We start from the raw sequence: 16,014 nt of genomic DNA on the forward strand, positions 1-16,014 counted from the left end.
GTACTGATAGATTCTCTACATCTTTTGGGCAGAAGGCTGGGGTCTCAACATAAGCCTTAGTCATTTACCCACAAGGAAGGCAAAAGGCCTAAACTTGCATAGCTGGACATGGCAAGGTTATAGGGTGTTTGCTCTGGGAAGTGTTGCAACTTGAGTTACCAGCCAGTGCAGTTTAAGGAAACTGGGAACATTGTGCACACCCCTGGAATCCTGAGCTCAGTTTGAAGAGACTATGTGGCATTTTGAAACCCAGTTATTAGTGAACGTTGGGAGATTGCTAGCTGAGTAAGAGTATGCAAGTAAGCCCACAGCAGCATGGCTAAAGGCAGCAGTTAGGGGAGAGGCCTTGGGCTGTGAATCAGAGGTCAAAAACCTCACATTCTTAGTGGCCTTACAGTGGCATAATGCCCAGGGTCCTTACATGCATCCTAGGGGACATATGTTGGAACAAGAATCAAACATTGGAAAATCAAGTTTTTGATATTAATCATGTACCCCTTAAAATAAGACAGCTTTTTTAAAATTAATTTTTAATTTTTCTTTTTTTTAGGCAAAGTCACACTAAGTATCCCAAGCTGGCTTGTAACTCACAGTGTACCCTAAACTGGGTTCAAACTCTCAATCCTCCTGACTCAGTCTCCTGAGTACTAGGTTTATAGAGGATCAATAGTCACATCTACCTTAGAAATGATGTTTGTATATTTTTCAAGGACTATCCAGTCATAGGACTTACCTGCTGCAAACTCTGAAAATTCCTCTCAAGATCCACAAGCTGTAGTAGTGGGGAAGAAAATGCATCAGTTAGCTGGTGCAGACATTTCAGATGGGCTGTTGACCTCCGCTCTACTTCTCCTTGAGGGACATGCTTTGCCCTGGTTTTCATTCATTGATTTTTTTTTCCCTCCTCATCTCTCTCCCTTCCGGGGCTCCTTCCCATCCTATCCCAAGCTCTTTTGAAAAGGAGTACAACGCACTGATAAGCTGCCTCTCTGCTTCTTTAACATGGCGATTGTGGCACAAATGACAGTGATAACCCCCTCCACCAGCAAGGAAGATGCTGTCAGAACGTGAGCAAGGACAGGTCTTGCAACAAACCCGTGTCTTAGCTTTTGCCTTCTTCCGCCCGCCACCACTCCTAACCCTCCGTTACAGTTATAGCACTTAGCCCCAAAGTTCACAGTGATAACGGCAAACATCTAAAGACGGAACCGAGTTAATACGCCACATCACCTGAAAAGTGCATCCCTTACAAAGTTGGACTAACAAGAACTCATTTGCTCTTACAATGTGTGCAATGTGTATGCCAGCCTTACCTTGGAGTCAAGTTGCTGGATCTGACTAAGTATATTCTGAGGAAGACCAGTTGTGTTCCTCTTTAAATCTATAATGTCATCTTTGTTTCTCTGGATCTAATTTTTAAAAAGAAATGAAGAAAAAGGAGGGGAGTAATGGTAGGGTAAAAATCATTTCCATCTTACAAGAGCAAGCATTAACGCCTTACCTACTATGAAGCCCAGTGCAGTGCCACATATAATAATAATTAGACCAGAATAGATATGGCACAACCTCATTGACTCTCTTCTATAGCAACATAAAAATGTTTTTTTGATATGCATCCCCATTATATACAAACATTTTAGGGTGTTTATTACAAAGCATGGTGGGATGTGGATAGAGCTCCATGATAGAGAATTTGCCTATTGTGTAAAAATCCTGGTTCAATCCCCAATATGATTTTGAATGAGACTTTCTGAATTTTAAATCTTGCCTCAATCATTTATTGTGCATTTTTGGATATTAAAAACTGATTTATCACACTTATAGCTTACAAGTGGAGTAATAATAAACACCTTTATGGGGAAATCTTAAGAGTCAAATGATATAATATACAACCCGTTTGTGACTCAGACACAGCTCTAAATGCCGGCTCTAACATTATGGCTAACACAGTTTGGTATCATCCATACTGAGTACTGAAAACACTCGATACAGCATGGGAGTGAGTGGCCACTCTGCTGTGGCAAAGATGCCGTAGAGCACACCTGTGCCTGCCTCTGGTCTCCCTCCTTACTTCCTTCCCCATTGAAGGAGTTTTGGGTTTTCTTTCTGGATCTGCTCTGGACTGTGGAATCTGTAACTGCACAGTGAGCCTCCTCTTTTAGAATTGATCCCTCTTTCCCCACCATGAAGCCTTCCTATGGGCTTCTTTTTAAGAACTTATCTTCCAGTTGTGTTCTCTATGCTCAGGATTCAAGGTGCCAACCAATACTATCCTGGACAACTAAGTTACAGCAGATGGATATACAAGCAACATCTGTATTTTTCCAGTGTGTTACCTGATGTAAACATTCACCAAGATCTTCATCGTTTAATTTGACTTTTCCAAGGGATCCAGTTCTAAATTCAATGTTTTGGGCAGAGCTTGTAAGAAACACTAAGTTTCCCCCCTCTGTCGTCATCCGAGGCCTATACAATTAAACCAGAGAATTTATCAGTCATTAGCAAATCTAATTTTAAAGCAGTTTCATGCTGAATAACAAGAGACTTTCTACATCTTCACCTTGCATTCAACCCAGCCAAATCTTCTCTGTTCATCTATCATTTGTTCTCTGAGAATTTCCTAATGGTATTTCCCCGGAATTGCAGATGTGACTCATTCACAAGTGGACAAAGAATAATTGTGAATAAGAAACCAATTCCTTATACCAGCACCAATCTTCTCCCTGTTGGCTTTACACCATCACTGCTCTCCTCCAGAAATCTGGTTCCTTGTGACAGATAGCGAGGACATACCTGTTAGTAGAAATGAGCCATGTGTCTACTTACTGGTGGAGATCAGCAATCCTTTTCTGTCGCCTCTGTTCAAGCTCTCCAGTTTCGCCATCCAATTTGGCTATCATCAATAAAGTAACAAAACCCCAGAGAAAATGTGAGGACATGTTCCTCAGCAGCCTCCCAGCTTGCCAGGCCAGAGGGAGACCACTCCAGCCAACTGAGTCTGGCAATTTGAGAGCAGTGAGGCAGGCGGCTGTACTTTGATCAGCAGAATATTCTTTAACTTTCCAGGCTTTCCAAGAAGGCTTTAGTTATTTTGTCCTTCCTGCGGAATGTCAATGATCTTAGATCTCCAGTACTGTTCAACTTACAAGGGGTCAAAATCTACCTTAAGTGATGTACAACTTAATCATTATTTGTTTAACCTTTGAAACAGTAACCAGCAGCTTTGGAAACATCCACCAAAGGAGTCCTTGCCTAGGAGGCACTCAGCTTTAGGCAAATAGTGCTGGAGAAAGAGAATTTCTGCAAGAGAAGTTGATTCCTTGTCACTACCTTGCATAAACGCTACTGCTAAATGCTCTTCATTTAAGACCCCAATTTAAGAACTAAAATTACAAAAAGTATTAGCAGAAAACAGGGGGGAAATATGCCTCTGAATTTGGAATCATTTCTTGGTCCTGAATGACAAAAATATGAGCAATAAAAAGCAAAAGAAACTGGGCGATGGTGGTGCACGCCTTTAATCCCAGCACTTGGGAGGCAGAGGCAGGCGGATCTTTGTGAGTTCAAGGCCAGCCTGGGCTACCAAGTGAGTTCCAGGAAAGGTACAAAGCTACACAGAGAAACCCTGTCTGGGGGAAAAAAAAAAAAAAAAAGCAAAAGAAACTGAAAGAGAAAGATTCTATGTCAAAATTCAAAGCTATTGCTCATCAGGAAGGACACTTTTGAGAGGAATCACAAGGTAGCTTCAGAGGGAGCCACCTTTCATAGTGGAGAGCCGCTGTGAAGGTGTTTCTACTACAGGACATGACTCTCACCCCTGTTCATGTAGGTAATTAAACTCAGTAGGTCACATCCACAGAAAGGCATGGAAATAGCCAGGGAGCTTGTTGAAAAGAAGGGGCTCAGTGGGAGAAGGAGAGGAAAGGGTAATGGGCACGAATATGATTAAAATACTTGATACATATATATATGAAATTGTCAAAAAGAAATAAAAATACTTTTAAAGTCACTCAAAGAATTTGAAGGAAATATTTAGAAACCATATACACCAAAAGATTAATATCCTGAATTTCTTTAAAATTCCCACAATTCAACAACAAAACAACACAATTTAAAAGTGAGTAAAGCACTGAGTGAGTATTCCCCACAGAAAAAGACTTACAGACATTCATGAAGATATGGTTAACATCTATACTCACTTAAGGAATCCAAAACAAAACCATAATGAGATGTAACTCCATACCCAGCAAGCTCAATACTATTGAAAAACAGAAAACAAGTGCTGGCAAAAACCGGAAGTTTGGTGTATTGGTAGAGAAATGATGCTGTTGTTATGGAAACCAGCCAGAAGTTCCTCGAAAATTCAATGAGGACTTAACATATAATCCAGTAATTTCATTTCAAGGTGTATATGCTACCAGCATCTGCACCTCAACTTCTCTATGCCAGCAAGCAGCTCGAAGCCCATCCCAGAGCTCTGGCTCAACATGGGCTTTGACCAAGTCAACCTAAGCTCAAGGGAGCTGCAACTATTTGGATTGACTGTAAGAATAACTCATCTTCTAGAGGTTTCTGGAGAAGAGTCATCTCTGCCCCAGCATGCTGATCTTTACATCCATTCTTCTGATTCTTCTTTCTCCTCCACTTGGGGAATCACAAAGTTGATTTTCCTTCAAGCCGATATTGAGATCAAATGGTGATAGGTTTTGTTGTTTACGAGATAGATGTGATGTAATGGGCTGGAAAAACGGCTCATGTACTGCTCTGCCAAAGAATCAGAGTTCCATCCCAGAACCCATGTCCAGTAGCTCACAGCTGTCTGTCTGTGACTCCAGCTCTAAAGGGTTCTTACCCTTCTGGCCTATGTGAACACCTGTACATGTGCACACACCTGCATGCATAATTTTAAATACAAAAATCTCTTAAAATGGAAAAATAAATGTAACACATAGTATTTGAGGTTGAACATAATAGTTTAAAATGTTCATTTATCCAAATTTGCAATTTACCATTTTGGTAGACCCCCAAATCACACAGAAGTAAAACTTTTCTAAAACTACTAGAACCTAAGACATCTTTTAATAAGTGGACTAGTTCAAGATTGGGCTTTTGGTTCCAACCCCAACATTCTTGGGAATTGACTAGAGAATTGAAAGAGTAGCAAGACTTTTGAAAAAGTAAAAGTTTTTTTTTGGTAAAAGTGAAAAATAAAATGATTAGAGATGGATCCAGAGAAGTGGGCATGTCTTATGCTGTTGCTATGGTGAGGGGCTCTATCCTTGCCGTGGCTTTTGTAATTGCTATAGTTCTGGGCTCGCTATGTGCCTGTCTCTATGCTGTAATTTACGTGGGTTCAATCATTTCATCTTTATGACAGATGAGGAAATTTGTCTTAGAAGTTAATTTCTAATTATTTCTTCAGACATTTACTATTACCTCCTAATTTACTCTTACTTAATTGGATTTCGTTTTACTGAGCTGATATTTCCAGAACACCTAATTTGTATGAGACTGTATTATACATTGGGAAATGTCAGTTAATAACAGCTAAATAACTTTAACTCTGGGGCAAGAAGACAGAAAAGAATACAAAGATATAAATGTACAGGCTATTCTCAAATAAAATAAAAGGGTAAGAGGGTGGTATGGCATAAAGAGACTAGGGAAGAAGGACATACTTAACTGTGGCAGGCAGGATAGCATCTCTGAGGAGATGACATTTAGGGAATCACCTGAAAACTGTTGACACCCACTCACTATCTGTGAATCCTCATCTCTGGGTCCCAGGACTATTTACTTTTCCTGTTCCACTAAGCCATATAGACTGGATCTACCACTACTGAATCCACTCCTCAGCTTCCTCACTGGACTGGACTCTCTTTCAGCTGAATGACATAGTTTGAGAGCATGGACCATGTATGTCCCTCTCTGATTCTATGCAAAAGCTAGAATTACTGGAGAATAGTGAAGGGTGTAGTAGAGTGTATTTGGAGGGGTCCTAATTAGTTACTGATGCACTCTAACCTTCTGTGAGCACACAGACAAACTTATACTAAGGAAAACAAAACCAAATTTGAGACTGGGAGAACAACCACATGAAAACTCAACTCTAAAAATATCCCTTGGTATTTTACCATTACATTGATTAATTATGCACATAGTTAAATGGATGCTCTGTGGTCAAGGATAATTACACAGTATAGTATACAGCATGCCTTGTCTATGGTATTCAAATATTTACTACTTTTTGTTTTTAAAGCCTTCTAAAATTCTCCTGCATATTTGGGTGTCGCTATTTTGCTTTGTTTTTTGAGACATAGTCTAACCATGTGGCCTGCTGGCCTCACATCTGAGATGTTCCTACTCAAGTATAGCAAATGTTGACATTACAGCTGTATGACAATGGACAGAGCTGTATAACTGTTAGTTTATAATTCTTTCACTAAACTGTGTGCTTTTGGAGTTCATGCCTTTGGTTGGTTTTTGCCATGGAATGCATTCTCTTTTTTATAGAAGAGCATTTCATTGTATTTCATGCCCCTGCTTGCCTGTCCAGTCATCAGCTGAATTGGTTCCAGTTCAGCATTATCATAAATAAAACAATTATAAATATCTTGGAAGGTCTGTGTGTCAATGTGCATGTTTTAGTCTTTTCTGGTAAATATTAAAGGCGATTGCTGAGACATGGTTAAAGAGTTACAGCTTTACTAGAATTCATCAAGCTATTTTCCTTAGAACATCCTAATTATGTACAAGTGCCCCAGTTGTTCACATTGTGCCCGTCACTTGGCATTGTTGGTGTTTAAACTTCTGGCCATCTTAGTTGGTATGCAGTGGTATCTCATTATGATTCAAGTGAGAGTTTCCTAATGACTGGAGAGACTACAAGTCTTTGTATTATTTTTGTCATTTGTACATCTTATTTGGTGATTTGTTCAAATCTGTTGTCTATCTTTAATTATAATATAATTACATCATTTTCCCTTCTGTTTTCCCACCTTCAAACCCTGCCATGTTCTTCCTGTGATATTTCTTGTATGTGTTCATTTTCAGTGCTGACCATCTGCTATTAGATAACCAATTTTACTGAAGAGTTAGCATACCTAAATTCAAGTCTTTCCAAATATATATCTTGCAAGTATTTTTCCTCATAACCTGTGTAAAACTATTCATTTGCTTACAAGTATTTTTCAAGTAATGAGCAATAAATGAAAATTTAAAAAGACTATATAGTAAGTAATTCCAGATGGTATCATTCAATATGAAACTTCAGAAAAGCCAAAGTTATATTAATAGAAACTAATCAGAAGTTGTCCAAGGTTGGGTGGGAGGCATTGTCAGTAAGAAAATATGAGGGAATATTTATGATAAATAATAAATGCTTGATATCTTGTTTGTATGATTTATAGAACTGCATGCTTAAAATAGATGACCTCTTGTGAGTGTAAGCTATTACTTTTTTAAATGACTTAAAATTATTTGTCTTATGTTTGTAAATGCCACTGTGCTGTCAATGTTTTCCATTGCTGTGATAAACCATAACCAAGGCAATGTACAGAAGGAAGAGTGTATTAGAGCTTGTGGATCCAGACGGACAAACATCCATCACCGTCATGGTAGGGAAGCATGGCAGCAGGCATGCATGGAGGCTGCAGCAGCAAGCTGAGAAGTCATATGCTGAACTGCAGTCAGAGAGAAGAGCTGCCAATGGCAGGAGTCTTCAAACTCCGAAAGGGCCTCCAGTTCTTGCTCCAACAAGACTACACCTCCTAAACCTCTCTAAACAGTGACAGCAACTGAGGAGCAAGGGTTCGAACATGTGGGTCCATGGGAGACATTTTCATTCAAACATCACAGCCGCCATATAGAAGGGTGGTAGACGATACTGGTGTTGGTACTGAATGCCATGAAAAACACCCGATAGCTTCCTCACAAGTAAGAACAGATAAATGTTACACAATGACCCAATGCTTGAAGTTTAACCACTGGCACAGAGATAAGAGGGAAGTTTGACAATGGAAACTATTTGGCAAGTTCAGACAATGATAAGACAGGCTGGTGTCTTCCTGTGCAAAGGACAATTCAGACTCTCTAGGTCTGAACAAACACATTTCTTGATTATGCTTTTCCTAAACATCCCTGACTTGGCAGATCTTTGTAGCTTAAAAGTCTCTGGTATGGTCTTAATAAAAACTTCCTCTTTTACCACATTTTTCTCATTTTAATAATGTGCTTTTTGTTCAACAAGGTAAAATCTTTACTCTAATTCCAATCTAGGTCTGTGGCTCTTAATTATCTTTTATGTTAGAATGAAAAAAACAAAAAAAACCAAACAAACAAAAAAACTAGGCAAATTCTTTGAAGGTCTGGCTGACCTTTGATGAGGAGTTGGGGATTTTATATCCAGCTCATTGACTCAGCTTTTCCTCAAATCAATAGACAAGTCAGACTCCCCTATTCCAATGACATTGAAAGCAATATAAAAATCAATCTGCTCACTGTGGGACATTATCACTCATTCTGTTCCCTTGCTGTATGCAGAGTTTCTGCAGCAAAGACGAAATCCTTTTACAATACATGACCTTCAGAATAACCTCCTCTGCTTTCTCTGATGGCAAATGGTCCATAGCCATGAAATTCCAGCTCTGACTAACAAAGGTCGTGTCTACTCCTGAATCCAGAATGCATTTACTAAAAGTTTACACATGCCTTTCCATATCAGTTACCTTCTGGAAGCTACAAATTTAGTATAAAACAAAGAGAAATTGCTTTCCTCCAAAGGCTCACTTCTAGAGAATACCATACAGCTGATGGGAAAAGCAGGGGTTCTGAGGCTCATCATCCAGGTTCATGATCCCCCTGATTTCTTCATTATATTTCCACATAGCAAAAGGAGGATCACAACACCAAAGGGACATAAAACTGCACAGCACATTCAATCTCTGGTATGTAACAACTGTTCACTACATATACAAAGTTGCTATCATGTCATATATTAATAAACAGATATAATTTGTCCCTCAGTCTCCACCTTCTCTCTGGTTTAGTTTCCTAGAAGCAAAACAAAGAGATATGTAGACCAACAACAAAATACAGAATCCATGGTTGTCCACATTTTACTGTGAGACAACATTAGGTACAAGTAGGAGTGCATGATCTCCTTACTTAGAAGATTCCAGAAGAGAATCATTCATCTTGGACTCTGAGTGAAGAAGATAGCTGAGCTGGAGACAGGAGTATAGAGCAAAGGTCAATTGCTGTCTGAAGACAAGGCACTCGGGGTCCAGGAAGCAGATAACAACTCTACCTTAGGAGATACAAAGCAAGATTAACTTAAATCCAGGTATCTTCAACAGCAGTCTGACCAAACAGGAGCCTCATAAACAGGATACAGTGGATTTTTCACAAGGTGCCAGCAGCTGGGGCCTTGAATAAGGAAGATTTGCTTTAGGATCTGCTAAGTACCGGGAAAAGGAACCACATGTGAGATTGGTTGCAAAACACCCAAGAATTCCCTCATAAACATTTTTAACTCATCAAAATAAAACTAGTATGCCTGAGCAAGCTCTTAATGGTGTTTGTTATACTCTTGACTTATGTTCACCGGCCTCTATTCTCTTTCACATCTTTAGCCAAGTACATGCAAATGTATTTTGCTTTGTCTATGATGCCAGGTGCTATATAGAGAGAGGATGGGATGTGCTGCTCCAAATGGTCACTAATAAACCAATAATTTATGATTTCCTAACCTCTGTTCCCAGTCCCACCTCTGGTCTCACCTTCTTCTTGGAGTTTTAGCCCCACAGTCTTTCTTACAGATGTCTTAGACCACTTTTCTCTCTTCCCCAAGCATAGTGTTAATAACCTGAATGACTTTCTCTTTTCTCTGCTCTTTAACTTTCCCAAGATCTTGGCACATGTTTGCTTTTTCTGTGACATTAGCTCATTTTCTTTTATATTCTAAACTCTCAGTTCTGCCTCCACTTTTTAATGTTAATCTTTCACAAATGAAACCTATGGTCATCAAGAGTGTCTATGTAAGTAAATATCAGTACGCAAGAATGTCACAGGAGGGGGATTTGGGGCAAGAAAGGGCCATTGTAATGAGAACACTGTTATAAGGACACACACACACACACACACACACATATACACACACACACATACACACACACACACACACACACACACACACACACACACATACATACACACACACACACCGTACCACCCCACACCACACCACACATCACCACACCACAAAACATTATTAGATCACAGTGGAGAAGTGAGGTAATGATGGCTAAGAAGGGCAGTTTACCTAGAAGCCCATTTGAGTCCAAAAGAATTAAGTATTTCTTCAGGAAAACTCACGGGATTTGAAGTTGCAGAGAGAGAAATGGGGAGACATAAAGCTTTGAGGGGGGCTACAGAAGTTCTAGAAAGCTCATGTGTATTGTGTGAAAGATGAAATTTTAAAAACAGCCAGGAAGTTATATCAGAGAGGATCTTTCATTGCAATTTAATGAGCCTAGCACTGTAAAGGATGAATAGGTACGCTAGTTTTCCAGGGAAGAGATGAGCATGACCATTTTTCATCTTACAGCATCCTTGCTTAGAGAAGTCTCAGGTCCAGGGTTCAGAGGCTGGAGCACAGGACAAGAGACATGGCTTGAAGAGGTCCTGGCTGTGGCAGGAGCCAATAAAAGACAGCGAGAAAGATATTTTAACAATAATAACTACTGAAAAAGAAGGACACAGTTCATATTCCCTCAGAAGTATCAGGGAGGTAACATTCATGCTTCTTATTTGAGAAGTTAGGAGGATAAGGTGTCATTAGTTAAATGAGAGAGTCAGAGGAAGTCTGTGAAAGGAGAGATCCATCCAAGAAACTTCTGCCCCTCGCTGCCTTACAGCTTCCTTTCCACCACTCACCTAACATGGGGCTGGAAAGAGCTAGAAGTGGTCTGGACTAGAAAACCGTGTGACTCTCTAGGAGTGCTGCTTGACCCAACTCAGGCTCAAAAACCTCCGTTTCTTCTCTGGGTCTACTAAATCGAACCTTTCCCTCTAAAGACACCCACACTCGTGATCAGTTAAGTGTGAAGACTGTCACTCACCATGTCAGGCAAGTAACTGTACTTGTGTTTCTGTGTTTCTTAGTCCACTCTTCAAAGTTTCTGCAACTCTACCTCTTTGCCTTCTGGGGTTCTACTTGGTAAAAAGGCACTTTTTTCTCCTGAGTGTAAATCTTTCCATTTCATAGCTTGTTGTTAATAGAAGTAGCATCATCTGTAAATTTTAAAAAGTGAAAGCCCATTTTTTACTATTTCTTTTGTTTCTCGTGAGGGCTTGGCTCTAAGTTCTTTGTCTCCTGTTTGCTGGCTTGCCTGGATCTATTTCATATACGAATTGCTCTCCAGAACCTCACTGAACCATCTCTGAGCAATTAATCTCAGCTTAAGATAATAGAAAGCAGATGGCAAGCTCCAAGTCCATGGGTAGTGTTTATAGCTACCCAGGCTTATCAGAGGGCAAGATGGCAATTTCATGGGAATCTTAAACATTTGAAGGCATTTTGCTTGAGGCATCCACGTCTGCAGACATGCATGCATACATGCATAAATAAAAATAAAACTTTAAAAACCCTATGTTTACATATGCCACTGTAGTGGTATATATATATACAAAATTTCATGGCAATACAACATTGATCCAATTATCTTCATTTTCCATGTAAGATACTATGAAATAATTATGGAAAAGCATGTAGTTTAAAATTGTTAGCTTGCTTACTCCCTGGGAAGTGCATTATCACCTAGAAAAAGAACAAATCTGCTCTTGTGTTGAGTTGAGCTTTTTTAATACAGTGTGATCTTGAGTCATGGAATATAATCCTGCATTTGTTCTCCATGCTCATTATTACAGTGACTGTAATTATCACCAGGGAAAATGAAAAAGAAGCACAAGTTAATCATTACATATCATTACATGTGAATAGTTCAGTGTTGGCAGGGATGGTCCCTAGCAAGTAGATTGTTAGACATTATTGAGAGTTTGGCGTATTTTTGTTTCTTCAAGTTTTTTTGTTTTGTTTTTTTTTGTTTTTGTTTTTGTTTTTGTTTTTTTAGTTTTTCAAGACAGGGTTTGTCTGTGTAGCTTTCTGCCTTTCCTGGAACTCACTTGGTAGCCCAGGCTGGCCTTGAACTCACAGAGATCCTCCTGGCTCTGCCTCTCGAGTGCTGGGATTAAAGGCGTGCGCCACAACTGCCCAGCTCTTCAAGTTTTTTAACCCACAAAAATCCTGCCAAAACAGTTACAAGAATAATACAAACACTCCTAAATAGAGAGAAAAGGGAAGAGAATTAAGTTTTGGGTATCAACCACTGGGAAACTGGGGTGTCGATGGCATGTGTGAATACATGCCCTGTACTATAGGCTTCCTCAGTTAACATATTCTGGAAACGTAAACATGTACCGGTAGTCCCCCATCACTGTGAATAAAGGATTTCTTACAAAAAGGGCGTAGAGCTAAATAAATATAAACTTCTGGGATTTGGGGACTCAAAAGCTAGTGGGAAACAACGCAGCTCTGTACCTGCTGCTACAACCAGGAGTCCAACACTTCCTAGGGACAAGTCAAAGCTGGATTTCCAGGAAGGTGTGCAGTAGTAAGGCAAGGCTCAGCTTTGGTGGAGACATCCATGGATCCCCATAATAATCCTTTCCCAATCAACTTACAAGGATAAAAGTATTTTTTTACTTGGTGATGTCTTGAATTCTCTGAATGAGATAATGGTGTGAGATGAGACACCATATGTACTATAATTGAAGATGCCTGCACCCAGAGTCCACTGTGGGTGACTAAAGGCAATAAGTAATGGCAAAAACACTTAGAATGGATGTGATTTTTTTTTTCAAAGAAAGTGAAGTACATTTTCAGCAAATGTTGTGTCTGATGAGAGGAGGCAAGGAAGTGAGCATACCTCCATGGAGGGATCAATCTCACTGATCCTCAGCACTCCTCAGACCTTTTGTGATTTTAATTAACAAGATACACATAAAAGTGGTGCACAGCGGCACCTTTATCTCAGAGGAAGCTTTGCTTGGTCCCTGTGATTTATGATCAGGGTGACTTAACAAGGCCAGTGCTTTCCAAAGGCCTGTCATTGGCAGGGGATTTGTTAATTGAAGTGCAGCACCAACCCATGGGAAGATTTAAGGTGTTGTCATCAAGGGCAGGAAGAAGGATGGGATGACCTCACCTCTAAGTCTTTTCCAGTGTCATTATTCTATATAAAACAAAGCCTTTGCCCCTTTGGATGTTTTCTTTATGGTGGCTTGGTCTATATTTATTACAGAGGCACTGCTAAATCAGGGGTTGTCAACAGTTCCTAGACTATGTTTGAAGAGTCATAAAGAATACAGTAAGACTTGTACACAATTCTGGCATTAAATACCTTTCCCAATAACATCAGCTTGTCCCTCCTCTGTTGGTAGACTAATAAAATTACTAAAAACTTTCCCAAGTCATGAAAGAAATGACAATGACCATGCAAAGCACATTCCCATTCAAGTCAGGTAACCAGACAACTATTTAGTAGGCACCCACTGCAGCTGAGAGAGGTGTCATGAGTACAGAACTGGGAAATACGCAGCCTTTGTCCTCTAGAAAAATGTCCAGGAGGTAGGGAATTGTATCCCATGACATCAGAATGGAAATGAAGCTGGAACATAACTAGCTTTCTCAGCATCTGGCATATCTTGCTATTGTCATGTCTTTCGTACTCAAACTGTGACTTCAGATTATTATATATGACCATGGATCCTATTTTATTGTTGTAGTTTTGAAATGAACTCTTACTATAACGCAGAGTAGACTGGAACTTCCTTTGTAGGCTAGACTGGTCCCAAACCTGCAATCTTTCTGACTCAGACTGCCAAGTGTTGCATTTACAGGCATACACCAACATACAACTGGGTCCTACCTTAATCTTTTATTTTAGCAGGTGATTTGTCCATTTAATTCAGAAGGAGCGGGAGTTTTCTGAGAGGGCCGAGGAAGCAGAAGGCATTTTGGATCCCCAGGAGTTGGACAAATTAAGCTTTAACGAGAAGTGTGCTTGAAGCCCATTACTGACTCAACTCTGGGCAACATCGGTTCTCGGGTCTCTCTCAGGCCTGGAGGAGGTGCATATCAATGAAAGGACTGTCAGCCCCTTACTGCATTTGTCCGAACATAGAAGGACCCTGACCTTCAGTGCCAAGGAGTCCAAGGCCTGCTCAGATGACCCAGAGCGCTTTGACCACTGGCCCAATGCCCTGGCTGCTACCACCTTCCAGGCTGGGCTCCATGCCTGGATAGTGAACTTTCAGCACAGTTGTGGGCATGGCCTCGGCCCAGCTGCCCCGAAAGGGTTCCAGTAGTGACTGCCGCCTGGGCCACAATGCCTTCTCCTGGGTCTTCTCGCGCTATGATCAAGAGTTCCGTTTATCACACAATGGACAGCATGAACTCTGGAGCTGTTTTGGTGCCCGGCCCAGCTGGGCGTGCTGCTGGACCTCCAAGCAGGAGAGCTGGTCTTCTATGAGCCTGCCTCAGGGACTGTGCTCCACATCCACCGCACGTCCTTCCCTCCGCCGCTGTTCCCCGTCTTTGCTGTGGCGGACCAGGTCATCTCCATCGTTCACTGACCATTGGCCACGGTGAGGCCAGATCCACGCCCCCATCACCCTTGCAGGTCAGGCCATGCTTCCAGCTAGTGTCCTTTCCCCCAGGGATGTGTACAGTCTTCCCCATGGGCAACTTTTGGAGAGATGGAATCTGCTTCAGATTCGGACATAACCTTTCGATGTTGGTCATCTGTGGGGGATCTGCTTCTCTCTTGGCCTTGGTCTCCCAAACCCACCATGCTTGTGCCCTTCCAAGGGTCTCATTAATCTGTGTCTCTGGCATTCAGCATGGTGCCTGGTGCATGGCTAGTGTCCAGCAAGGTACAGTGAGGGAGCATATGGCTGAGCAGGCAGGTGACCCTTTATGGGGCAGTTTTTGGAGAAGCATGCAGTCCCTGGATGCCTTTCTGCGGAGAAGCCCATGGTGACGCTTCCCTAGCTTCTCAGTTCAGTATTTCTTGGTCTTTTTCATGACACAGCATGTGGAAAGAATATTTTTCTAGCACACAGAAGACAAACTGCCAGGCTGCTCTTGGCCAGAAAACTGGCCTGGAAGTGTCATGCCCTCTTCCCACACATTCTACCAGGGCACCAATGTCCTCTCTCCAGGAAATGTGCTTGCAGCACAGTTGTGGGTATCTGTCCCAGGCCCTGAGGCTGAGCTCTAGAGTGGACCTGCCTGTGATAAGGGTGACCCCCCTCACTGTGCTGATGAGCGCCCCACATCGTGACTCTTTCCTTAGGGTGGAGACCTTGGTGGAGAGCTTCAAGCCAGAAGAGCTGAGGGGAAAGGAGGGCTATCCTTAATGAATGAATGTGTTATTAAAGGTTTCTAAAGACTTTAAAAAAAAAAAAAAAAAAAACCTGTTATTCTGATGACAGTTTAGTTCACAAGACCTTTGTTATTTTGGTCTGCTTGGTTTATATGGTCCTGATGAGGTCTCAATGGTCCATCAATGCTACTGCTCTAAGTGAAAATAGCATCTTTCTTGGGCTAGGCTAACCTGGTGACTCTGATGGACAAAAGTGTATGGACCATAGTGAGGAAGACTTCCCAGGTCAGGCATCTCTGTGGTTTGATCCCGTTGACGGTACCATTGGATGATCCTCTTGCGCATGTGTAGGATCTGAGGTCTGGCAGGGAAGTGGAACACTATGCTTAGATGCTTCTCTGTGGGCTTTGGACATACGAGTAGCAGATGAGGCCACTGTATTGGTGTTATGACAAGAAGCAGTTCTATTTGGACTGAAGTGAGCCTCCCAGGCTGCCTTCTGCTTCTAGGCTTTATGTTGGGGACCACTGACTCCAAGTCACCCATTTTCTGTGCAGCCGAGATGTCA

At 41.2% G+C, this 16,014-nt stretch overlaps 1 protein-coding gene and 1 pseudogene across 2 annotated transcripts in view; one reads left to right on the plus strand and one right to left on the minus strand.

Moving 5' to 3' along the window:
• Cubn (cubilin) overlaps positions 1-2,942 on the minus strand; it is a 222,821-nt gene extending 219,879 nt beyond the window's left edge. The window contains exons 1-4 of one of the 2 annotated variants that reach the window (XM_036188531.1): positions 2,827-2,942; positions 2,337-2,466; positions 1,314-1,409; positions 734-772 (exon numbers count right to left, since the gene is read on the minus strand). In XM_036188531.1, coding sequence (XP_036044424.1) covers positions 734-772; positions 1,314-1,409; positions 2,337-2,466; positions 2,827-2,939 — 378 coding nt within the window. In that variant the 5' untranslated portion in view covers positions 2,940-2,942. The remainder of the gene's footprint in view (positions 1-733; positions 773-1,313; positions 1,410-2,336; positions 2,467-2,826) is intronic. The other variant, XM_036188530.1, reaches the window with a different exon arrangement.
• An 11,083-nt stretch (positions 2,943-14,025) lies between these two features.
• On the plus strand, positions 14,026-14,747 carry LOC118584597 (annotated as a pseudogene).
• The last annotated feature ends 1,267 nt before the right edge of the window (positions 14,748-16,014 follow it).

This window comes from Onychomys torridus, chromosome 5, assembly GCF_903995425.1.
Source record: "Onychomys torridus chromosome 5, mOncTor1.1, whole genome shotgun sequence".
Classification (NCBI taxonomy): Eukaryota; Metazoa; Chordata; class Mammalia; order Rodentia; family Cricetidae; genus Onychomys; species Onychomys torridus.